Source organism: Akebia trifoliata, chromosome 13, assembly GCF_017979445.1.
Source record: "Akebia trifoliata isolate Shusen 1 chromosome 13, ASM1797944v1, whole genome shotgun sequence".
Classification (NCBI taxonomy): domain Eukaryota; kingdom Viridiplantae; phylum Streptophyta; class Magnoliopsida; order Ranunculales; family Lardizabalaceae; genus Akebia; species Akebia trifoliata.
Genome location: NC_141387.1, coordinates 9,178,196 through 9,204,532, shown reverse-complemented (window position 1 = coordinate 9,204,532; position 26,337 = coordinate 9,178,196). Strand labels below are relative to the sequence as shown.

Below are 26,337 nucleotides of genomic sequence, written 5' to 3'. Positions count from 1 at the left end.
TCCAAAAAAAATAAAAAATTGTTATAAAAGATGAGCATCCATAGGGTCCTGCCACACCATCTCACAATATAAACTAGATAACTATACAATAATTTGAAAAAAAAAAAAAAAATCCTTATTATTTAAATTAAAAATGGCTTAATGATCTTGTAATGTATCTTACTTTCTTTGAAAAACATTTACACTTATTTATATGTAAATATAGTTTAATAAAATATAAAAAGGGCCAACTAGTTGCACATCACCTTGTACAGATTGCACGCCAATGTAAAAAATACATATTTTGGATTTTTTTTTTTTTTTTCAAACTTTCTACCCTATACCCACTTGTTACTCTTGCATGTCATGAAAGAATTTTACACTAATACTGAAGTTAAATAACCAATCATTAGTAGAAGTCCCTCCATATAGTTTTGTCCTATTTGTACATTATAAAACTTTGAAAATTAAATATTAAGTTTATGAAATTTTCATAATGTGGTTCCTGATTTTGAAATTTGAGAAAAAAGAGTGCAACTTTTTATTTTTGAAGTTCAATCATAGCGATTGAGTGAAAAGTTGGTTTTTACGCATTAGAGTGCAACTGAAACCAGGTGACGTGCAACTAATCGGTGAAGCCATAGAGACTTTTCACTTGTATCTCGATGAAAAATATTTATGATTCCGTACTTGCATCGAATTCACATATTGATGCGGAGATGAGTACGGAATCACTAATACTTTTCTCTCGTATCTCGATGAAATCGTGCATATATTCACATCAGCCATGTGTGAATCGATGTCGAAGTCAATGTCACTTCAGCTTTACTAAGCGAGACGAGATGACTCGTCCGAGATAATTCGGTCTCGTCTACGTCGAGAGCCGAGAGTCGAGACGAGATTCTATTAGTCTAACCGAGATTTGAACGTTGAAACCATGGCTGAGAGTGGACTGGACTATGGAGCTCTCGAAGACCAATAATGGCGTTACTTCTGGCACCCCTTAAAACCCTTTATAAAATGACGAAGAAGGCAAAGACGAACTTCATTCTTCTTTGCAACCGAACAGAGCAACTTCTCAGTTTCAAGTTTCAACAATGGCGTCTGCTCTCAAAAAGGTAAAATTAATCTCCCCAACACTTTTTTTTTCCCCTTCTAATTCTCTTATTCTCAAGCAAGAAATTGTGAGAAAATTCATTTGTTTCTTCGTTAATTAGGTTTTGGTTCCAATTGCAAACGGCACGGATTCGATTGAGGCTGTGGTCATTATCGATAGACTGCGAAGAGTTGGAGCTGAGGTCACAGTCGCCTCAGTTGAGAAAGAGCTTAGTGTTGATGCGTCTTGGGGGATGAAACTTGTAGCTGATACCCTAATTTCTGATTGTGCTGGAAGCATTTTTGATCTCATCTCTCTTCCGGTTCTTGATCTTTCTCTTTGTTTCTTTTTCTTAATTTGGATTCAAAATTCAAAATATTTTCCAATCGGTGTTTTTAGGGTTCAAGCTTTGTTTGGTTTTAAAAATTTGTAGGGAGGAATGCCAGGTGCTTCTACTCTTAGAGATTGTGAAATTTTGGAAAAAATTGTGAAAAAACATGCAGAAGATGGACGGATTTACTCTGCTATTTGTGCTGCTCCGGCTGTTGTACTCAGATCTTGGGGTTTGTTGAAGGGACTGAAAGTAAGATTTTGTTAAACTAAGTTGGTTACCTTATTTATTTATTTATTTGTTCTTATTGGCATGGTCACAGCTTTCTTCAAAATTTTCAACATGTTTTAAATATTCTCGAATTGAGGGTCTAGATGATTACATGAGCAAATTGATGAATTAATTGGCAATTTTTGACTAATCGGTTTATAAATTGATGAATTAATTGGTGATTTATCGACTAATCACTGAAAACAATAACATTTTTACCCTTCATCCTCAAAATTTTATTTCTTATAACATTCAAATCTCAAGTGCAAGATAGGGTTTTTATCGAGATTCAAGATGAGAACTCAAAAGCATCACCATATGTATAATTCATGATCTTTTTATGGAATTTTTTGAATTTATCTGAATTAACCAAATTGAATCCCAACCGAATATTATTACTGAAGTTTGGAGCTTTGTTACTATGTCTGTGACAGGCAACTTGCCATCCTTATTTCATGGAGGAATTATCGTCTGATGCGACGGTGGTTGAATCTAGAGTAGTCCAAGATGGTCAAGCAGTGACGAGCCGTGGACCTGGCACGGCTTTGGAATTTTCTTTGGTGCTAGTTGAGAATTTATATGGGAAAGAAAAAGCTGATGAAGTTGCCGGAGTAATGGTATGTTGATTCTCTTTAATATTTCATTTATTCTCATGTTTCAATTAGTTTGAAACACAGGTATGTTATGAGGAAAGTGGTGGTATATATTGAGAAAAACATTGGCATTGATAATATTATATAAAATCATCATACATTTTGTTTCATAGAGTTTATGAGAATTTCCAGTCTTTTGTGGCATAGTTTGGGTATGTATTTCCATTAGCTTAAAAGAAACTAAAAGTTAGTTATAGATAGTTTTTATGGCCCATTAACTGGGATTTTTTCCTCCATAAATGGGTTCTTTCTCTTTTGTGTAGATTGTCAGAAAACATTAAGGGCTCTCTATTTGAGTTATTCTCTCGTAGAAAACCTAGAAGCTCAAAGTTGTTAAGTATGGTCATCACATTGTTGTTATGGGTTTGTGACAATACGGGATAACTTGTTTGGATTTTTTGCTTGAGTAGGATGTAGAGAACTTGATGGGTTTCATTGGCGTGTTGATTAGTATTGACCTTCATTCTTATAATTTCATCTTGATTGGTGGATTTATACTTGACGGATAGTCTTATCATGCAGTAGAATAGTAATGGTGAGAAACAAAAGATCACCATCTTCCGCCTTAGATGAAGAACTTTGAATCCATGAGGCAAACATTGAATTTACAAGGAAAAATAAGATAAATAATTGAAAATTTCTGAATAATCATAAAATAATGGTGAATAATCATTGTGATAATAATTCTTTACAATGATTCAAATAGAGACTTAGACTTCTAATTCGACTTTACCTTGTACTCCAAGGTACTTTCCCGAAATAAAAACATTCCAAAAATAGTAAAATTTCTACAAAAACTCTTTTACTACTCTTAAAATACCTAATAACAAACTTCTAAAACAATAAGACTCAAATACTCTAAAATCACTTAAAAAATAGAATATAAAAATATTTGTTTTTGACTTGAATTGAAATTTGACCTTTTTCTGGAGATGTGCATTAGAACCAATCTTATAGATCTCGTCATTTGCTTTCTGAATTGGTATTGAAAATTGCAAAATTATGACACCATCTTATTATGGGTGAACCACGTATATCTTATGTTGTCATTTTATATTGTTCTTGACTCTCATTCTTGAAAACTTCCTTCACAAGGAATTTAACTAACACCTCACATATACAACCCGGATGTTGTGATACCAATTGTTGTGACTGAGCCCCCACCACAAATGCAAAATGGTTCACCCAAATAAATCCCCTTAAAGAAGGTATTACATTATGCCCCTCGAAAATGGGTAATGGCTTCCACCACCCAACTATTTTTGGCTTATCTAGGAAACTTTATGCATGGAATGCATCATTTCTCCCAAAGACGATGAACTAACAATAGTTGTTTGGAGAATCACTAACACATACATATATTGGAAATTTTCTTTTGTTGTTTTTAATAATGTCATCCAACATTTTTTTTTTAAATATGTATAATTTACATGTTCCCTATGTTGCACATGATAATTGTTTTTTATTCAGGTGATGCGTTCTGATCATGGGAGTAACTATACTATTACTGAGATAAACTCAGTCAAGTGGACATTCACCAATACTCCACAGGTGAGATTTGGATTGTAGAAATGTATTTCATGGTGTAATTATGTATATAGGGCCGACTATGAAATTGGTTAATCAGTTTTATTTAGCAACAAATTAGCTAGCAACAAGTCTCTCACCAATAATAGAGAAAGGAAAAATAGAGAGAAAAAGCCCTAAAATCACTCTAGGTTCCTAGAAATCACTTCTAGGGTTTGAGAATCAATCACCTAGGTTGCTTAGGTAGCAAAAAGTCATATTTTATTTATTAGCCTTTAAAAAGAGAACAAAAGATATTATTTATAAGGATTTATAATTTGGACGTCCATACTTAAAGGGCAAAATTACAGATTTACCCTTGACCTCTAAAATGAACTAAAACGACAAAAAAGACTGATAGCTCCCAAAAAACTTGACCAAATGCCTTGAATCTTTGGAGGAACGTAAAATAAGACTCAAAAAACAAAAAATAATTGTTGGGGCCTCACAACTAAAATGTAAGAAGACCAAAATACCCTTGGTTGCTATAAGAAAAAAACTCATAAAAACTCAATAAACATCACAAGACTCATCTTCATGCCACATCAATGCTTGTTTATTAGTCTTCCTCCTCCCATAATAGGTCTTCCAAGGTTCTTTAGGATTCTCATCATCTCTCCCCAGATTTAAAGAACTCGACCCGGTCGAGTTAAGGCATGATATTATTCATATATATCAGGGTTAAGTTGTTGAAATTCTTTAGTTGTAACCCAAGTACATTTTGATAATAGACGATCTTTCCACTTCACTAGGAACTTCTAATTGTCATCATTTGTAGTAGAAATCACCTTCTCATCCAAAACATCTTCTATAACATCAGAAGTTGTAGGAGTAGGAGGTAAATTAGGAGCGGGCATTTAAGTACTATCATAGTGACCATGATAAGCAGTGAGATCCTCCACATTACAGATAGGCTAATACTCATGTCTTCTAGAAGCTCTAAAACATAAGCATTAGAGGCAATCTTCTTAAGAATTTTGAAAGGGCCAACTCTCTTTGAATGAAGTTTTTTATAAGTTCCTTTAGGAAATCTTTTAAGCCTAATACGTATCATAACCATATCACCTTCCTGAAAGTCAACCAAACGGCAATGCAAATCTACCTTAGCCTTGTAGGCATTGTTTCTAATAGCGATTCTTCTACAAACATCATCTTGTATATTATGTATGTGCCTAGCAAACCCATCTGCCTCAATGCTGACTCGTACATCTGATGGTAAATTGATGAGGTTAATAAGTCGTCTAGGTTGCATGCCTGTAATCACTTCAAATGGACTTGTTCTTGTAGATCTATTGACTGGACTGTTATAAGCAAATTCAGCAATAGGTAATCCCACCTAGAAACATGATCACTAACCAAGCATCTTAGGATATCACCTTTGCCCCTGTTAACTACCTCTGTCTGGCCGTCTGTCTAGGATGGAATGAAGAAGAGTATTTCAGCTTGGTATTTAATAACTTCTATAAAGTCTTCCAAAAGTAGCTCATGAACTTAACATCTCTGTCAGACACTATAGTCAATGGAAGTCCATGTAATTGTGCTATCTCTCTGAAGAAAAGAGTGGCCATGTGTGATGCATCAGAACTCAGAAGTCTTGCTACATGGAATAAAGTGAGCCATCTTAAAAAATCGACCCACTACATAAATAGAATCATGGCCTCTAACAGTCTTTGGCAAACCACACACCAAGTCCATGGAGAGATCTTGCCTAGGTTCATGTGAGATGCGTAGTGGAGTATAAAGTCTTACATTCTGCTTTCGTCCCTTTGCAAGTTGACATATACAACATTGTCTAATAATCCTGATGACATCTACCTTAAGGCTATGCCAATAAAATCTATCTTCCACCACATCAATAGTTTTGTCACGTTCAAAATGACCTGCTACACAACTGTAGACACCCCATTTTTGCACTCGCCTGATTAATCAACTCGTCAACCCGATCGCAATGATTCCCAATGATGGATGTGTATTCCATTGCTTTACTTTGTTACCAGATATGTTTCAGAAATCCGGATGAGGTATCTCAAGCTGACAAAACCTTAGAAACCACGCTACGCTAGGAAAATACAACCCTAGAAACATAGAAATCATCATCTTGCGGACCAAAAAGAAGCTTCACGATAAAAATCACTAAAATTGATCAAATTACTAAAATACCCCTAACCTCAAAACCACCTTAGAGCCTACGTTACGCTTAGGAAAACTCTCTCAAATACATAAAATCACAAATTGAAACCAAATAAATCATTTCACCAATTTTAACAGAATTCGACAAAATTACGAAAATGCCCCTCATAAAGTTCACGACCATTTCACATAATAATTTTCATAAATGACACAAACCAACATTCTCATTGAATTCCTTACGAAAAATCGATTCTAAAACATCTTAGAACATTAAAAACTGACCTAAAACGTGAAAAGTCCTCTTTGGGGGCAAAACGGTAATTTCACAATTTTCATGATAAAAAATTCCGAAATTAATAAATAAAACATTAAATAATTAAAGTGAAACATTAATGAAATTAATTTAAAATTTTGAACCTAAAAATCGATTAATCGGACTCTCGGGCAAAATTGTTGAGGGTTCGTGGGATATTTCTTTAAGGACCCCTCCATTTGGGGGTCCAAAGAATTAAAGAAATAATGGAGGGGCCTTCTCCAAAAATTAAAAGTAAATCAAGCAAGACTGAAGTCAAGGTAGTAAATTCAATTAAGTGAGACTGAAGTCAAAATTAAAGTCAATTAAGCAAGACTGAAGTCAAGATATTAAAAGTCAATCAATTAAGACTAAAGTCAAAACATTAAAAGTCAATTAAATAAGACCAAAAGTCATAATAGAATTCTAATTAAATAATAACTCTATCTAATAGAGTTCTAACTTAAAAACAATTCTACCTAAAACAATTCTAATTAAAACACAATTCTACCTAAAACAAGTCTAACTAAAACACAACTTTAATTAAAAGAACTCTAATTAAATACTAACTCTATCCAAATCAATCCTTAAAAAAATTCTATAAATAGAGGTGCTCACACCCTATTTTCGTATCAAATAATAAACCCTAGGAGAAGTAGGTCTAGAAGCTCCCCTAGCCCCCCATAAACCCTAGTTTTGGAGCCCCAACTCCTTAGCTAACATCCCTCCTTCAATTTTAGTCTAGAAAACACTCAAAAGCCTTCTAAAAGCACCCCCGAATCCTCAACGAACTTGAAGAGTTCAGATTCAAAAACAAGGAGATACCTTACCTCGGAGATCCGAAGTCAAATCCGGAAACAGAACGAAGCAAGGGAGCACGGTACAAGGAGTTCTTTTTGTCAGATCTGAGGGAACCAAGTCTTTGCCATCGGAAAGGTAAATTTTTATTTTTAATTTTTTTTTTATCTAGGTTTTAGCAATGTAATTTACTTGGGAATTTAGTAGAGATCGGCTTTGGCCGGGCGGGGTTGGTGCCTAACACCTTCCAACCCCGTAACTTGATCCCCGAATTCAGATTTTTTATGGTAGATTAGTTCCTTTTATCCATGTTAGAGTCAGTTTGGTTCCTAGACCACAATAACTAGGTGGCGACTCCCAAACCTCAAGGGTCAAAAGCGGATCCGCGCACCCCGCGGATCGAGGGCGCTTTCAGTGGCGACTCCACTGGGGACATTGAGGATCAAACTTGAAAAACCCCAAGTATGGGGACATTGCCAATGACCTAGTTTTATTTGTTTTGCTTATTTTATTTAATTTTTAGTTAGTTTCATGTTATTGTTTCTTTATTATTTTTATTCTTGTTGGTACGTCATTGATTGTTTGATTCTACTTGGAGCACTTTGATTTAACATATCATCTCTATGGTTTAATCAAGGGCCATTCGGAATGATCCGAAATAATACGAGATTTCGAAGGAATACTTTTATTGAGGATGAGATTTTTGGACCATGATTTTTTTAACATATATAAGTATATTTCGATTGAAAATTTGGGTGTGTGCTTGATTTAACATTTGACCGTTTTCCTTAAAAAAAAAAAAAAAAAAAAAAAAAGGATTTTTTTTTATTAGTTATTTGTTTTTTCGCTTATTAGGTAGGTATTCGTTTTTATTTTAGTTTATTAGGCAAGACATGCTGTCCATTGACAGCATATAGAGTTTCAAAAAAAAAAAAAAAAAAAAATTTGAAGTTTCTGCCAACAGCAGCCCCCTTTGGTGTGCCACAAGTAAACTGCTGTTTTTTTCGTTTACACCTGTGATGGTGTGTTTGGTGTGGCAAAAATAAAAACCTTTATTTAAAGTCCGCACATCGTCTTCCTCACTTGGTTCCAACGGTCTCAACAGAGATCGAAGAACCTTGCCCCCGATTGTTCCTAAACCACGCTTTGGTTTGCAATGTCGACCGATCTAAGTATCAACCAATCGGAGTAGCCATCATCTTGATCGAACAAGCAATGGTGAACTAAGGGACTGGTAGGGGGCGTTGTCTTCTGTACGAGATGGGAGATTTGATTGAGATCAGAGAACTCGAACGTCGTTTCTCCTTCCTGATTTTTGTGGCTGTTTTTTGGGACTGGTAGGGCGCTGTTCTTGAGTTTTTTTCTTTACTCAAATATCGTTTCAAGTCTCAAGTTTGGTGGCTGTTTTTTTTCTCTGATCAGTCGTTTTGGTGAGGTAGATACCGTTGATCTCGACTTCGAATGCGAGGATCTCTATGGAGATTTGTTTCAATCTCAGTTTCTCTCTTCTTTTCAAACAAAAGACCGGAATCATCAAGAGACAGTTCATGGGGAATTTTCATCGCAGCAAGATGAGATGGAAGTTTATCCTCATGAAACTCCATGACTGCAACTCGGATATTTTATGTACTCTCTGCGTTTTTTTGATTAACTTTGTCCGAGTTATCTGTTATATCTCTTTGGTGCTCTCGGTTCTGGATAACCAATAACGTTAATGGCCAAATATCGAGTTGGTAACAGTGGCCCTGTTGTTTTAAAACAGCACCTAAGGCTGATCTCGACGCTGGTATACCGTTATAGGCTGATCTCGACGATTAGCCTGCTGTTCTAGGCTGATCTCGACGACTAGCTGCTGTTATATGCTGATCTCGACGCTTTATCTCGACGATAACCTTCTGATCTCGACGATTAAGCTGTTGATCTCGACGATTATACTGCTGATCTCGACGATTATGCTGCTGTTAAGGGTTGATCTCGACGTTGATCTCGACGTTGAGCTGCTGTTGATCTCGACGTTATCCTGCTGTTTTAAAACAGCAAGACCGATCTCGACATGTGCCGGATGAGTTCGATTATTGGCAGCGGCATATAATCTGTCTCACGAAATTATCTTGGTTTTTTTTTAAGATCAATTTGTTTTCTAAAAAAAAGGGGAAAATCAAAATAAAAAAATAAAGAGTAAAAGTTTTTTTTTTTTTAAAAGGGGAAGTTTAAAAAATAATGAAATCAAATTTTTTAAATGTTGCTAATGGCGACATATGCTCAAGTTGTTTTGTTTTTTGAATTTCCTTGATTGGGCTCAATTTATTTTAAAAAAAAAAAAAAAAATGATGAACAAAACCATCCTCTTTATTTCATTGATCATTATTGTACCCTTAACTCGAAATTCTTAGAAATTTTGAATTATTTTTGGTCGCCCCAAAATAATCTTGATTGGACTATAAAATTTATCAAATTATTGCGATGATCGGGTCAAATTGATTGCCACATACCGTATATGTGCATGTTTAAATTGTGAAGCGGACCATATTATTAATTCATGATAATTGCCTATTTAATATGCCATAATATCATTGGGAATGCATGTTTGATGTTGGTCATAATGTTGATCATGATTAAATGTTTGTGTGATTGGAATGATGCTTAGATCCATATAATTCATGTTATAATGATTGGTTTGATTGGGCCATGGGCCCATTTGTTTGGAAAAGGCCCCGGGCACACCCCACCTTACTTTGCACACACCACATGCATGTTTATTGCTTTACTCACTTACACGTCCCATTTAGCCAACGTGGCACTAGTGCGTGGCCCGGTCTCTTCGGAGATGCGACGTCATTCATGAAACCCACAACTCCAGTCACGTACCTTAGGGTATATCGAACTGGGGCATTAATACCGTCTGATCAGGTGATTCTGAGAGACATATTGATGCGCCCAGGCTGGAGCGACCTGAGCCTTTAACCTATTGTGAGCCACACAGTCACATGTCCCGATTGCCAACGTAGTACTAGTACGTGGTCGGTCCCCTCGTGGGATGCCAAACCATTTATGAAAGCTACAACTCTTGACTCGTACCCATAGGTATAAAAGGTAATCTAAGTATATCAATTGCACTTCTTGGTCAAAACCGGTGCCTAAGCAAGATCTTGCCCCGCTGTACCCTACTGTACGAGGGGGATAGACTACGTCTATTCTAGACGAGAGGTATTTAAGTGGGCCCTTGCTCAGCATTGTGCGCCACCTCTCAACTGGAGATCAAACTGACTGTTTTTGGCTTCAGAGAAGTGAGTTGAGGTTTTAGATTATCACCTATACGGTATATCAAACCAAGTCACCACGTATCGAGAGGTATATAGGTGTATTTGGGTAAGGGTGGCCAGATGAAATGCATTGCACGTAGTAAGCTTAGAGTCTAGAAACCTTCCTTGTAGGTCACGACCCGAACTGACTATGGGTGTTCCCGGGTTGCTTTATTCAATCCAACCAACAGGTAAGTGGTCGGACCGATCCAGAATAATCAAACAGAACTCGCAATATCGGTCCAACCCAATCGGTGAAATGTACCAATTAATTTGAATCACTTAAACCAGTTGGCCCAATTGACAAATGGATCAAACTGATCAATACCAAATCAGTTGGACTAATTGATTTCACTTTTAAAGATCCAGACCACTTTATATAGAAAGATTCGATCTTAGGATCAAATTAATTTGTCTGATCAAAGGTTCAATCCCAATCAGGGGTAGACCCGTGCCTAATCTTTCTCATTTTCTTGGTCATCATAGACTTATAGTGCATTTGGATTCGATATTTTCCATCGAACTTGGACTATTCTATATCGAAACTTTAATCATGTGGTTAAGAGTCAAACCTTTAGAGTCAATGGTTAACCTTGGTTTACTTCCAATCGGGTGATAATTGGTCCCAAATATTTTAAATCCTCATCTATGTCATTTTGGGTCCGTCAAAAGAGTCGTCTAGTCAAAGTACCAATGTTAAGTTCAAGTAATCCATCCACCCAAAAGGACCTTCTCTCTTTGTAGATAATTGTCCCTGAGTTTTCTTTGAGTTTCAATCCAGTTTTTGTCATTCTTTAAATCCAGTAGTCGAGTTTGTCAATCAATGTTTTTCAATTCCAATAAAATATAGAAGCTTCTGATTATCATACGTGTAATAATGATTTGAGCATAATATCTAACATGAGGATTGACTTAGAGCTCACTAATCAAACTTAATAAATATTGGAATTAAAGAGTACACTTAAGAAGTGCAAATGGGTACTACATTTTCCTTAGCAGAACATGAAAAGAATAATAAATTTACTTGAGAAATTCAACAACGTTCTTGCATGATCTCATAAGGATATATGGATGAATTACACAAAAACATAGATCAAGTCAAGAGTGATTTCAAAGCCAAAGATTATCTGTCAAAGATGATATAACTAAAAACATCAACAAAGATGCTAAGACTTACAAGTGGATCTACCATGTTTTTCACTCAAGTAAAGAAAGTTCTCATTCACAAAAGAATATGAGATTTCTTTTGAAGTTTGGAAATAGTTGAACGAGTCAATGTCAAATACAAAGAACTCAGTCTCACTCAACTCCGTAGAAGAAGACTGAAGATTACTCTTTCTCAGAAGAAGACTGAAGAATATTCATTCTCCAAAAGGAAATCTTAGTTGACAGAGTAATCCAGATATCGAATTCCTAAAGCTTTGACCGAGTTAAGCAGCATTCACAAAAGGAGGCCTTCTTTGGTCGAACCATTTTCCTGTCTTACCAAGAAAAAGAAAACCTTCTTTAGCCCCTTGCAGCCTCTAGAAAAATCAAATAGCCTATTTCTTTCTAAACCACACCAACCAACCTTGGGAGGGAATCTTAGTATGAACTACGTTTTGACCTGATCCCAAAAGGAAAAAAAGAAATATTTGGGGTACGTAGGCAACCTGAGAAGTTACTTCAGGCCCGGTCATTAAAAGAAAAAAGTATTCTCTTAAGGAAAGTGTCATCCAAAAGAAAAATCTACTATTGAAAGGTTTAAAAGAAAAGAATGTCAAACTAGGGGCATTAGAAAAAAGAATCAAAAGAATTGATAAAAAGAAAAGAATGCCAAACTAGGGGCATTTAGAAAAAAAATCAAAATAATTGATAGAAAAGAGAGAATATCAAACTAAGGACATTTTGGGAAGTTGAGCCTTATATCTTTTCTTTCTAAACCATATCCTAAGCCCACCTATTAAGTCCTCCTGAAGGCTAATTGACTCGGTTAAGGTGCAGGGAACTGAGAAGTTGTCGAGTTGGTTATACAAGATCATCAAGAAAAAAAAGAGAAGCCCGCTAAGTCGAAAACCTGAAAAGGCGGCTTAGGCAAAATTTAGGGCATAACCATAAAAAAGAAAGCCTGCTAGGTTGAAAACCTGAAAAGGCGATCTAGGCAAAAATCAAGGCATCATCAGAAAAAGAAAAACAAAGCCCGCTAGATTGAAAACCTAAAGAGGCGATCTAGGCAAAAATTAGGGCATCATCAAATGGGAGGAAAGGTCCCGTCAAGAAGAAAAATTCGGAAGGAAGCTTGTGCAGAAACTGCAGAACCATTCAAGCCACGATATTTGTCTTTTAGCCAAGAGCTCACATCCGACAAAGACAATATTGAAGTCGAAAAAATCAGAAGTCATCTTGAACATTGTAGGATCTTCAAAAGTATGTTTACTTGTTCAAGTGTTCGCTAATGGAAGATGTAGAATCATCAACCACTTTGAAGAGGAAGATCTTTTATTCTAATATTTATCAAGATTTTTTAAGTCCAGCTCAAGCATTTTTCAAAAGAAATTCGAAAGAAAATGATCAATTCTTTATTGCACATATGATAATCTTAAGAGTCTTAAATTTAAGAGAATGTCAGTTCTTCTATCTATCATACATCAGAGTCCATATTTTTCAAGCGTAATCCATTCCATCAGTCTCGTAGTCAAGTCCCAGTTAAAGCCAACCTTGAAACTAGGGGCATTTTTGAAGGTCATTTAATTCCAAAGTTTTTATTCTTAATTACATGATAAAAAGAAAATCATACAAAAGTTTAAAAGTCCGGCGAAGCCCAATGATAATTACGAATCCAGATACATGATAAGCCAATAAAGACCTGATCTTTCAAACTTTGAGCTCGATTTTGAATCATAGAATGAATAGGCTTTTTGAAGTGTCTACAAACCTAAGTTCGAGTCCGAGAAACGAGACTCCAACTTGTTGAATCATAGAATGAATAGGCTTTTTGAAGTGCCTACAAACCCAAGTTCGAGTCCGAGAAACGAGACTCCAACTTTTCGAATCATAGAATGAATGGGCTTTTTGAAGTGCCTACAAACCTAAGTTCGAGTCCGAGAAACGAGACTCCAACTTTTTGAATCATAGAATGAATAGGCTTTTTGAAGTGCCTACAAACCTAAGTTCGAGTCCGAGAAACGAGACTCCAACTTGTTGAATCATAGAATGAATAGGCTTTTTGAAGTGCCTACAAACCCAAGTTCGAGTCCGAGAAACGAGATTCCAACTTTTTGAATCATAGAATGAATGGGCTTTTTGAAGTGCCTACAAACCTAAGTTCGAGTCCGAGAAACGAGACTCCAACTTTTTGAATCATAGAATGAATAGGCTTTTTGAAGTGCCTACAAACCTAAGTTCGAGTCCGAGAAACGAGACTCCAACTTCTTGAATCATAGAATGAATAGGCTTTTTGAAGTGCCTACCAACCTAAGTTCGAATCCGAGAAACAAGACTCCAACTTTTTGAATCATAGAATGAATAGGCTTTTCGAAGTGCCTACAAACCTAAGTTCGAGTCTGAGAAACGAGACTCCAACTTTTTGAATGAATAGGCTTTTTGAAATGCCTACAAACCTAAGTTCGAGTCCGAGAAACGAGACTCCAACTTTTTGAATCATAGAATGAATAGCCTTTTTGAAGTGCTTGCAAACCTTAGCTCGAGTCCGAGAAACGAGACTCCATATTTAATAGGATTGTTTAAAGTTCCTGTAAACCTTAGCTAGAGTCCGAGAAACGAGACTCCAGTTTTGTCTGAATCATAAAATGAATTTAACAGGATTGTTTGAGTCTGATAAACGAGACTCAAATTTTTTTCGAACTCTAAAAAAGAATTTTCAAATAGGATTTAATGAAGTTCCTACAATGTTATGACTTCAATTACTTTATTGTTCAACCTTGCCATGATTGTTTTCGTTGCATAAACACATTTCAATTTTGAATCATTATTGTCAGTGAGAGAAGATCTCTGGGACCTGACACATTTTTACTCAGTTTCACACAGTACATACACTCACACTTGCACCTTTTAGTCAAGGAGAATTCTTTAAAATTCAAGGATCTGACACTGTCAGTGAAAGCTCACGCTTGAGGACCTGACAACCTTTTAGTTCAGAGAGAGTTTTACGCTCAAGGATCCGAACACCCTGACGAATTGCTAAATCAGGCTGCAAAATGAACTGTCACTAGCTTTGGCATTCGGATATCGCACTATCTACCAAAATAGATTTGCTATCTAGTTTGCTTCAACCCTCTGCCAAAGAGGGGCATCTGTAGACACCCCATTTTTGCACTCGCCTGATTAATCAACTCGTCAACCCGATCGCAATGATTCCCAATGATGGATGTGTATTCCATTGCTTTACTTTGTTACCAGATATGTTTCAGAAATCCGGATGAGGTATCTCAAGCTGACAAAACCTTAGAAACCACGCTACGCTAGGAAAATACAACCCTAGAAACATAGAAATCATCATCTTGCGGACCAAAAAGAAGCTTCACGATAAAAATCACTAAAATTGATCAAATTACTAAAATACCCCTAACCTCAAAACCACCTTAGAGCCTACGTTACGCTTAGGAAAACTCTCTCAAATACATAAAATCACAAATTGAAACCAAATAAATCATTTCACCAATTTTAACAGAATTCGACAAAATTACGAAAATGCCCCTCATAAAGTTCACGACCATTTCACATAATAATTTTCATAAATGACACAAACCAACATTCTCATTGAATTCCTTACGAAAAATCGATTCTAAAACATCTTAGAACATTAAAAACTGACCTAAAACGTGAAAAGTCCTCTTTGGGGGCAAAACGGTAATTTCACAATTTTCATGATAAAAAATTCCGAAATTAATAAATAAAACATTAAATAATTAAAGTGAAACATTAATGAAATTAATTTAAAATTTTGAACCTAAAAATCGATTAATCGGACTCTCGGGCAAAATTGTTGAGGGTTCGTGGGATATTTCTTTAAGGACCCCTCCATTTGGGGGTCCAAAGAATTAAAGAAATAATGGAGGGGCCTTCTCCAAAAATTAAAAGTAAATCAAGCAAGACTGAAGTCAAGGTAGTAAATTCAATTAAGTGAGACTGAAGTCAAAATTAAAGTCAATTAAGCAAGACTGAAGTCAAGATATTAAAAGTCAATCAATTAAGACTAAAGTCAAAACATTAAAAGTCAATTAAATAAGACCAAAAGTCATAATAGAATTCTAATTAAATAATAACTCTATCTAATAGAGTTCTAACTTAAAAACAATTCTACCTAAAACAATTCTAATTAAAACACAATTCTACCTAAAACAAGTCTAACTAAAACACAACTTTAATTAAAAGAACTCTAATTAAATACTAACTCTATCCAAATCAATCCTTAAAAAAATTCTATAAATAGAGGTGCTCACACCCTATTTTCGTATCAAATAATAAACCCTAGGAGAAGTAGGTCTAGAAGCTCCCCTAGCCCCCCATAAACCCTAGTTTTGGAGCCCCAACTCCTTAGCTAACATCCCTCCTTCAATTTTAGTCTAGAAAACACTCAAAAGCCTTCTAAAAGCACCCCCGAATCCTCAACGAACTTGAAGAGTTCAGATTCAAAAACAAGGAGATACCTTACCTCGGAGATCCGAAGTCAAATCCGGAAACAGAACGAAGCAAGGGAGCACGGTACAAGGAGTTCTTTTTGTCAGATCTGAGGGAACCAAGTCTTTGCCATCGGAAAGGTAAATTTTTATTTTTAATTTTTTTTTTATCTAGGTTTTAGCAATGTAATTTACTTGGGAATTTAGTAGAGATCGGCTTTGGCCGGGCGGGGTTGGTGCCTAACACCTTCCAACCCCGTAACTTGATCCCCGAATTCAGATTTTTTATGGTAGATTAGTTCCTTTTATCCATGTTAGAGTCAGTTTGGTTCCTAGACCACAATAACTAGGTGGCGACTCCCAAACCTCAAGGGTCAAAAGCGGATCCGCGCACCCCGCGGATCGAGGGCGCTTTCAACAACCTACATGTAACTCCCAGACTACATGATCTCTCAGGGAAGTATCTGGAAGACAAAGACATGTATCTCTGAAAAGATAGCCCTCGTGTAATGAAAATGAAGGATAGTCAGCTTGCTGCCCAACCACTAAAGCACTAGAAATAATGTTAAAATCCTTTCAAGAAGAATAATCTTGCTTCAGCTTATTGAACTTGATCACTTGTATAGTCATAGAGTGCAAAATATAAACAACTCAACTAAGCGTATTTGCTGCCTTGTTCTCAACACCTAACTTGGCTTGAGAACAAAGTGTATTCTTGAAGAAATGCTACTCACTTCCCATGACGATGACTTAGCTTCTTCTGTGAGTTTAGATATTGGAGTACTTTATGATTTGAATACAAAACAAACTCCTTAGACACCAAATAATGTCTCCAATGACGAAGGACTTGAACAACTACATAGAGTTCTTTATCATAAGTGGAAATTTTTTATTTTGCCTTATTAAGCTTTTCACTGTGGTAAGCAATAGGATGACAATGTTGCATAAGTACGCCTCCAATCCCAACATTAGAAGCATCACAAGCCATTTCAAAAATCTTGGAGAAGTCTGGCAATTGCAAAATTGGTGTTTATGTCATCTTTTTAATAAGCTCAAAAGCTCTTGTTAGAATTTATATTATTATAAAAAGGCATATTGGTCTTTTGACCAAATTTAATATAAATAGGGAGAGAGGAGGCCTCTCTCCATAATCTCTTCTCTTCTATTGTTCTTCTTCTTTCCTCTTCTCCATTAATCTAGACTCCTACATGGTATCAGAACACTAATCTAAGATAGAGATCTAGGGATCTTTTCTTATTCTTCCTTCCTTCCTTCAATTTTTTTTTCTTTTCTCTTGATTTATTCACTTGATTTTGATCTTGGTGTGAACAAAACCCAATGTTCTAGGGTTTATTGGTGATTGTTTCAAACCTAGATGTGTATCTAAGATTTGGTTCAAGGTTTGTTAGTGTTGGTCTGAAGTTTCAACTTGATTGGAACTAATTCAAAGTTTAGAAGCTGGAACCCTAATCTTTGGGTTTTGTGATTTTCTTCACAATTGTACACATCTAGGCATCCCTACCTAAACCGCACCACTCATAGGATTATTCTTTATCATCCTCTACCTTTATTTTGTTCATTTGGTGTTCCAATAAGTTTTCAAAAAATAAATTTGCGTTTAGACTTCGACGAATTGTTCTTTGTGAGTTGAAGTTATTTCTTATGATATATACTACTTCTAGTGAGGGTAAACAGTCATGGGATGGTGTTGGTGCCTATGTGACAACAGTTAAACTGAATGACACCAATTATCTTCATTTGTCATCCTTAATGATGATTGTGTTAACTGTGAAAAAGAAACTGAAACATATCACCTTTGTTCATCCAACCACGGATGATAAATCTTATGAAGATTGAATGAGTAAAGATGCTTTGGTTATGAGTTGGCTTTTGGCTAATATGGAGCTAATGATCAATGCCAACATGGTATTGTTGTCTTTAGCTAAGGCTATCTGGGATTCTATAATGGCGATGTATTATAATAAACGAAATGTCTCCAATGATCAATGCCAACATGGTACACCAATAAAAAAATTTTCATTATGCCCTCGAATGTATGCAGACTTCAATTCAAAAATTTTGTTCAGCCCATGGCATTATTTATGAAACCGCGTGTGCTCATATTATAATAAACGGAATGTCTCTAGTGATCAATGCCAACATGGTACACCAATAAAAAAAATTTCATTATGCCCTTGAATGTATGCAAACTTCAATTCAAAATTTTTGTTCAGCCCATGACATTATTCATGAAACCGCGTGTGCTCATACATCCCAACAAAATGGGGTAGTTGAGCACAAGCATTGCTATTTATTGGATGTTGCTTGCACACTTATGTTTAACATGAATGTGCCCAAAATTTATTGGTCTAATGCTATCCTCACTGCTTGTTTTCTAATTAACCGCATGCCTTCTACTATTTTTGGGATTTAGACACCATTTTCTATGTTATATCCTTCTGGTCAGTCTTTTTATCTTCCACCGCGTGTTTGGTTATGTGTCCTTTGTTCACAATTTGGAATCAGGTCGAGATAAGTTAGCTCCTCGAGCTAAGAAGTGTGTATTTGTTGGTTATTCTTGCACTCAGGTATTGGTGTTATAGTCCAAAACATCATCGATTCTATGTTAGTGCGGTTGTTACTTTCTTTGAGTGAACACCTTTTCTTTTTTGAAAGGGAGAAATTTTTTGAGTCAGATTTGATCTTCGAGTCAGGGGGAGTTTCTTCAATCTACCCCTATTCCATTCCTTCATCTATAGATAATATTCCGACTCCATTGTAGATTTATTGACAAAACAATATGAGAAAAGCAACACCAAGGATACTAGCCCTACATCCAATGTCTTCAATTACTACATGTTGTAATTCGCCTCTTTATTAGTTAGATATCAAAAATGCATTTCTTCATGGAGATCTGCAAGAAGTTTATATGAACCACAGCCCCCAAGATATGTAGTTCCTGGGAAGTCAGAATTGGTATGCAGACTAAAGAAGTCCATCTATGGACTGAAGCAATCTCCTAGAGCTTGGTTTGACAAGTTCAACTCAGTGGTGTTGGATTATGGTTTTCAAAAATCATCTTCTGATCACTCAGTCGATATGTGGGACTATAGTGCTTATTGTGTATGTTGATGATATAATCATTTCTGGTAGTTACTCTATAGGGATAAATGGGTTGAAAACTCACCTTGCGAAGTATTTTCATACTAAGGGGGGTTCTTCGGTATTTTTTGGGTATTGAGGTTGCCAAATTTAATCTGGGATTGATCTCTTTCAAAGGAAATATGTGTAAGGCTTGTTGTCTGAGACTGGTATGCTTGGTTCTAGGCCTATGGATACTTTTTTGGACAATTTGGTCAAGCTTTATGGTGAATAAGGAGAGCTATTTGATGACCCTAGAAGATATAGACGCGTAGTTGGTAAGTTCATTTATCTCACAGTGACTAGACCAGATATTTTCTTTGCAGTAGGTGTTGTGAGCCAGTTTATGCATGCTCCACACCAGCCCTACTAGGACATTGTGATCAAGATTCTAAGATATCTCAAGAATGCACTAGGCACTGAGCTATTGTACAAACCATCTAAAAAATTAACAGTTATAGATTTTTCAAATGTAAACTGGATTGGTAGTCACACTGGTTGGAGATCTACCTCGGGGTATTGTACCTTTGTGGGAGGTAATTTGGTTACTTGGAGGAGTAAGAAACAGACTGTAGTAGTTCATTATAGTACTAAAGCTGAGTATAGAGTTATGATTCATACTACAGTTGAGATGATATGGGTTAGGTCATTGCTTCAAGAGATGGGGTTTTCAGTGCCTACACCTATGCATATATTTTGTAATAACCAAACCACTATCTTCATCTCCAATAATCTAGTGTTTCATGAGAAGACTAAGCATATTGAATTGAATTGTCATTTCATTGGAGACTTTGTTATGAGTAATTAGATTTCTACTCCATACTTAAGGTTGGATTGTCAGATTGGTGACATCTTCACCAAGGCTTTGTTTAAGGGATTATTTTCTAAGTTTTGTAACAAGTTGGGTATGTTTGATTTGTATGGTCCAGCTTGAGGCAGAAGTGTTAGAATTTATATTATTGTAAAAAGGACATATTGGTCCTTTGACCAAATTTAATATAAATAAGGAGAGAGTTCTCTCTTCATAATCTCTTCTCTTCTACTTTTCTTCTTCTTTCCTCTTCTCCATTAACCTAGATTTCTAAGGTTCTATTTGCTGCCACTCCTCACCAATTAAAATGTTATTTCCTCATTGAATCATTGATAATGACACTACTGAAATTTCTTATGAACCTCCCATAAAAAGTAGTTAGGCCATGGAAATTGCGTACTTAATGGATGTTAGTAGGAATTGGTCATTCTTGAAGGATCAGCTTCTACACCCTTGAATGATACAACAAGTCCAAGAAATATAACATTGAGCGTCATGAAAGTACACTTCTTCAAGTTTATGAAGTGTTTTTCATGGTGTAGAACTCTCATATCTTGGCAAAGGTGGGTGATGTGCTCATCATGGGAGTGGCTATATATAAGTATATCATCAAAATAAACAACAAGAAATTGCCCAATAAAAGGTCGAAGTACATGAGTCATCACTCGCATGAAAGTATTAGGGGCATTAGTGAGGCCAAAAGGCATGACAAACCACTCATATAGATCATCCTTCGTCTTAAAAGTTATCTTTCATTCATCTCCTAGTTTGACACGAACCTGATGATAACCGCTTTTGAAATCAATCTTGGAGAAAATTGAAGAACCTGTCATCATAAGCATTTCATCCAATCTTGGAATTGGGAAACGATACTTGATTTGATCTTGTTAATGGTCCTACTGCCAACACATATTCTCCAACTTCCATCCTTCTTTGGGTTAGTAGAGCAGGCATTGTGCAAAGACTCATGTTTTCCCTTGTGAATTCCTTTTCAAGTAGTTCATCAACCTGACACTTCAACTTGGCTTACTTTGTTGGGTTCATTCAATAATCTGGTAAGTTCGACTACTGGGAATCTGGAATAAGATCGATAGCATGTTGAACATCCAGCATAGCAGGCAACTCATTTCGTAACTCCTTTAGGGCAACATTAGAGAAGTCAGTCAACAATTGGGTGACCTCTGGAGGTATATCTTGAAGTGGGGCAGCAGCTGCTTCTTTCACTTCTTTGGATACTATAGCATATACAACTTCAGATTCCTTGTTTTCGGCCTCAAATTGTTTCTTAGTAAGCAAATGGAGAGCTTTCTTCTTAAATTAAGTTGGCTTCTTAGGACTCTTGCTACGACTTCCGTTGACATGGGCTTCATAACAACTCGTTTCTCATTAAACAGAAAGTAATAAGTATTTTTCTTACCACAATGATACACATCTTTATCATAAAGCCATGGGCGACCTAGAAGAATGTGTGTAACATTCATGGGTACATCATCACACCAAATAGAGTCAACATAAGCACTGTAAGAAATAATAATTAGTGCTCTTCGAGTTACTATCTACCCATGCAATCCTGTAAGGTTGAGGGTGGGGCTGGACTGTGAGTTGAAGTCTTTCAATTGTAGATTATGAAACCACATTCATGCTACTCCCTCTTTCAATAATAAGCTTGCAATACTTCTCACAACTCTTAACTAGAGTGAAAAATAGCCATACAAAGTCAATCTTCCTTTTATCTCTTCTTTTGAGGTTGGAAGGATGCGTTGAATGTCACAAACATAGAAGTTACCCCCCTCTTCATCTTCTTTTGACTCAGTATATTCAGCCATTAAAAGGGTTGGCCCCTCTACATCTACAATTGGTTCTTCTTTCTCTTCCTCAACTCCCATGTGTAGATTCTTGGAAGGACATTGTAATGCATAATGACCTTTGCCTCCACACCTAAAACAACCAATTTCAGTGTTACCCTTCATGTTTGCATCTATAGCTACACCCCTTCCTTTTACATCAGCCCCTGCATAAGGTCGAGATCCACCAGACTTGGATGTGTTAGCATTAGGCATTGCTGGCCAATGTCTTTCCCCCATCAAAAGTCTTATGAGTTGATGATTTTCCGGTTGGTTTCCAAACCACCTGGTCATAGGTTGCCTTAGGTTTTTCTCAACCCGCAACGCCAGTTGGAATGCACCTTCTAAATTATAAACCCTTAAAGTAGCTATATCTTTTCTGATTTCAACCCTTAACCCATTTTTAAAACAAGCAAGTTTTTGTCATTCATCTTCAGTAGTCTCGCAACAAATAGCTAACTCATTAAAGCGCCGCATGTACTCCACTTCAAATAAGTTGCCTTGACGTTGTGAGATTATTTGCTCGCAAAGATCATCTTGAAAATCAGCAGGTAAATATTTCTCCTTGAAACAAGTCTTCATCTCTTCCCAAGTAGTGATAAGAGAACCTTCCATATTATGTGCCTCTTCTCAAGATTTCTCCACCACACTTTAGCATAACCCACCAACTTCATCCTAGCAAATCAAACTCTCCTATCAACTGGGAGATCATACCAATCAAAATATTCTTCTAGGACTGCAAGCCTATCTGAGAAGGCTTGAGGATTAATGTCACCGTTGAAATAATATATTTCAACTTTGATTTTCTTAGTTATATCATCTTGTTGATCATAATGTCCAGATTTGGATTGTTTATCTTGCAACACATCATCCAAAGTGCCTTGCGGAGTAACATTCCTTGCACTGGTGACCCTCATAGGTGTTCACCTGTTGTCTAATGACATTATTGACTGATATGTCAATCTCTGGCTCCTTATGTGAGCCTCCAACATCACTTTCTCCACCACTGGTTCCTTCAGGGATAGGACAAATTGGATGGCTTCGCATCTCTTTGACTTGAAATTCAAGTTCATCTACCCTCTCAACCAGCTTGAAGAGAAGCTCTTCTCATTGAGCATCAATCAATCTCTCTCTAAAAGTCCTCCCACTACATGTTGCCATAGTGTGAACCTTCGTTATGATACCAATTGATGCGGGATCAACCATGAAATTGGTTAATCTGATTTATTTAGCAACAAATCTGTCAGCAACAAGTCTCTCATCAATAATAGAGAAAGGAGGGAAAATAGAGAGAAAAAACCTTAGAATCACTCTAGGGTTCCTAGCAATCACTTCTAAGGTTTGGGAATCACTCACCAAGGTTACTTAGGCAGCCAAAAATCAGATTTTATTTATAGCCTCCAAAAAGAGATTTTTATAAGGACTTATAGCTAGGGAGTCCATACTTAAATGACAAAATTACATATTTGCCCTTGACCTCTAAAATGAACAAAAACGACAAAAAAAGACCCATAACTCTCTTACAACTTGACCAAACGCCTTGAAACTTTTAAGGAACATAAAATAAGACTCAAAACATAAAATAGTTGTTTGACCTCACAACTAAAATGTAAAAAAGACCAAAATTCCCTCAGATGCTATGACTGAGAAAAATATTCATAAAAACTCAATAAACACAAGACCCATCTTCATGCTACATCAATGCTTGTTTATTAGTCATCTTCCTCGTATAATAGGTCTTCCAAGGTTCTTTAGGATTCCCATGAACTTCATTTTTGTATGTATTGAATATTGCCCAATTCCTCTACTAGTTCAAAATGCAAGATCCTTTTTTGAGGATTCAGTCAAATGTGGTGCTTTTTTGGTTCAATGTCTCTTTCGATTGTCTTCCATAGGGGTCTATAAAAGTATTGGTTTGATGAGATTGATCAAATGGCTGTCAATTGGAATAGTTTTGATTATATTATTGTTGTTTTACTCTCCTTTAGATTCTTGTTCCAATTGCCAATGGCACCGAGGGCATAGAAGCCGCCATGATCATTGATATTCTGCGACTAGCCAAGGCAAATGTGGTGGTGACCTCTGTTGAAGATAAATACGAAATTGTGGCTATAAGAGAAGTGAAAATAGTGGCTGATATGCTCCTTGACGATGCTGCTAAGCTCTCTTATGATCTTATTGTTTTGCCTGTAAGTTGGGTTTGCCATGTGAACCAGACCACCAATTACATTCCATTTCTCTTAACCTTCCACTTAAACATGCACTCTCTTACGTGTTCATTCCAAATGTCTGTAGGGTGGAATTTCTGGTGCCCAAACTTTCTCAAAGTCGGAAAAGCTGATAAATTTGCTAAAAAAGCAGATGGAATCCGGTAAACCTTATGGAGCTATATGTGCATCACCGGCTTTAGTACTAGAGCCCCATGGCTTACTCAAGGCATGACCTTCACCATGATTGTATCAATTGTTCTCTTTTTTAGGCTTTATGTAGATAAAAACTTTTCAGTTGAGAAACGTGTATCTCTCTCAATACAGGGTAAGAAGGCCACGTCTTATCCAACATTGAGCGACAAGCTTTCGGATCAAAGTGAAGCTGAAAACAGGGTCGTGGTTGATGGCAACCTGATCACAAGTAGAGGTCCTGGGACTTGCATGGAGTTTTCGCTGGCAATTGTCGAAAAGTTCTTTGGGCAAGAGAAAGCATTAGAGCTTGCAAAGGTTTTGGTATTCATAGACGCTTCGAGCTAATAAGTTTTTTTTTCTCTCTTCAGATCCTTCTACTATGTTATGTTCTATAGGATGAAGATGAGAACTAATGCACACTGAAATGAATTTTTAAAAACTTCTTTTCGAGGGAACAACAGATGTATGGTTGCAAAACTTGGACCTGTGTTGTTTTAATGAGCTACGATTGATCTTGTTGTTGATAGTGAAGTGGGTTTGAGGTTTAGTGAGGAAAATAACTCTTCCCGCCCTCATAATAAATTTGGTTATTTTATTTAAGGCCCCAAATGTTACTAAGCTTGGCCAATCCCTAGTGTTTTCCAAGGTAGGGATCGGGATCCAAATAAGGAGTCTATTTCTCAGATTAATCATTTTAGGATTGGTTTCAGTCTTGCATCAGTTGATATACCCAATTGATTCCTGGTTTGCCAATCCCATTGGACCTTCAGCTGGGATTCGACTCTTGGTATAGAGAATCAGATCGAGCTCCAAACCAGGATGTCCCACACGCCCCAAGGAATCGTGTACAAATGTGCCGCCATTGTTGTTTAGTGGATGAGACATCATCGTTGAGATAATGGATTTTGTTGTCTCATCTTCTCGAGTCATTTTCTTCCTCTTGATTTAGAGATAGGGGGGGGGGGGGGGGGGGGGGGGGGGGGGGGGGGAAAGAACTAGTCTAGTAAAAGATAATTAAAAAAGACTCCCCAAATCACCTTGGTATCATCCCTGAGTATGCCATCACATAAATTATTTTAAGTCTAAAATCATGACCCAGCCTAGTTTCAATATCTAGTCAAAGATAATCAATAATCAAGATAGATGACTCCCCAATCATGATCTTTTACTATCTAATCTAAAAAAAAATCCTTTAATCAATATTTTAAATTATAAATAAGTCATTTTGATCTTTATTATTATAATTAGAGAAGCCGGAGTAAAAAGTGGTTTGACACCAAAAATTGAGAGGTCGTAAATGCCCTTACTTTTATATATAAATTTAATATAATTAGGATTATTTTAGTCTAAAACTCATAAAATTGCAATCCACTACCCTAGATTCACGAGAATCACGTTGTTAGTTTTAAAATTACATAAATATCTTTTTTTTACAATTTAATCTACAAAAACCCTTTATTCAGTGTTTTAAATTACAAATAAGCTCTTTTGCACATGCCACCTTCTAGTAATTATAATATAAATTATCTAGTTGGGCCATCCAATGGTCCTAGACTCTAGTTGATAATATGGACCCAACCCAAGTTGATTACTAAAGCAGCCTAGTGCCACCACCCAATCACGATCAATGATGGAATGGGCCAATATTACTTGGCCCATTCATGGCCCTAATTCTTCTACAAAACTTCTTAAGAGTTTATATAATGACACGGGTCGGTTCCGGTTCAGTTCCTATGATATTTGGAAACATAACCTTTATATTTTATCGGTTTTGGTTCTTATTGATTCTGATTCTGGTTTTAAAATAAGTGGAATCAGAACCGAAATCATAAAAAATCATGGGTACCCGGTTCCGATTCTCAATAATCGAATGAGAAAAATTATTTTAAAATCATTATAATAAAAATTTTCTACAAAAAAATAACATATTATTTGTAAAGTATCAACTTAATAATAATTTGTTCCACTAAAATGATGATTTAATGATTTTTATTTTCAAACATTAAAATGTATTTCTTTTACCAGTAATAAATTTAAAAAGAAATGACTCTTCTTAAATTCAAATATTTAGTTTATGGGTCGCGTTATTACGACCCCCTTTGCG

General features: G+C 36.2%; 1 protein-coding gene across 1 annotated transcript; it reads left to right on the top strand.

Annotated features, from left to right (window-relative positions):
- The first annotated feature begins 684 nt into the window (after positions 1-684).
- On the top strand, positions 685-24,833 carry LOC147387739 (protein DJ-1 homolog B-like). Its single transcript, XM_086420188.1, has 8 exons — positions 685-1,097; positions 1,197-1,397; positions 1,509-1,658; positions 2,111-2,293; positions 3,800-3,880; positions 23,820-24,020; positions 24,127-24,267; positions 24,366-24,833. The coding sequence occupies exons 1-8, from the start codon at positions 1,077-1,079 to the stop codon at positions 24,576-24,578; spliced, it is 1,191 nt and encodes a 396-aa protein (XP_086276314.1). The 5' UTR covers positions 685-1,076; the 3' UTR covers positions 24,579-24,833.
- Positions 24,834-26,337: the final 1,504 nt, after the last annotated feature.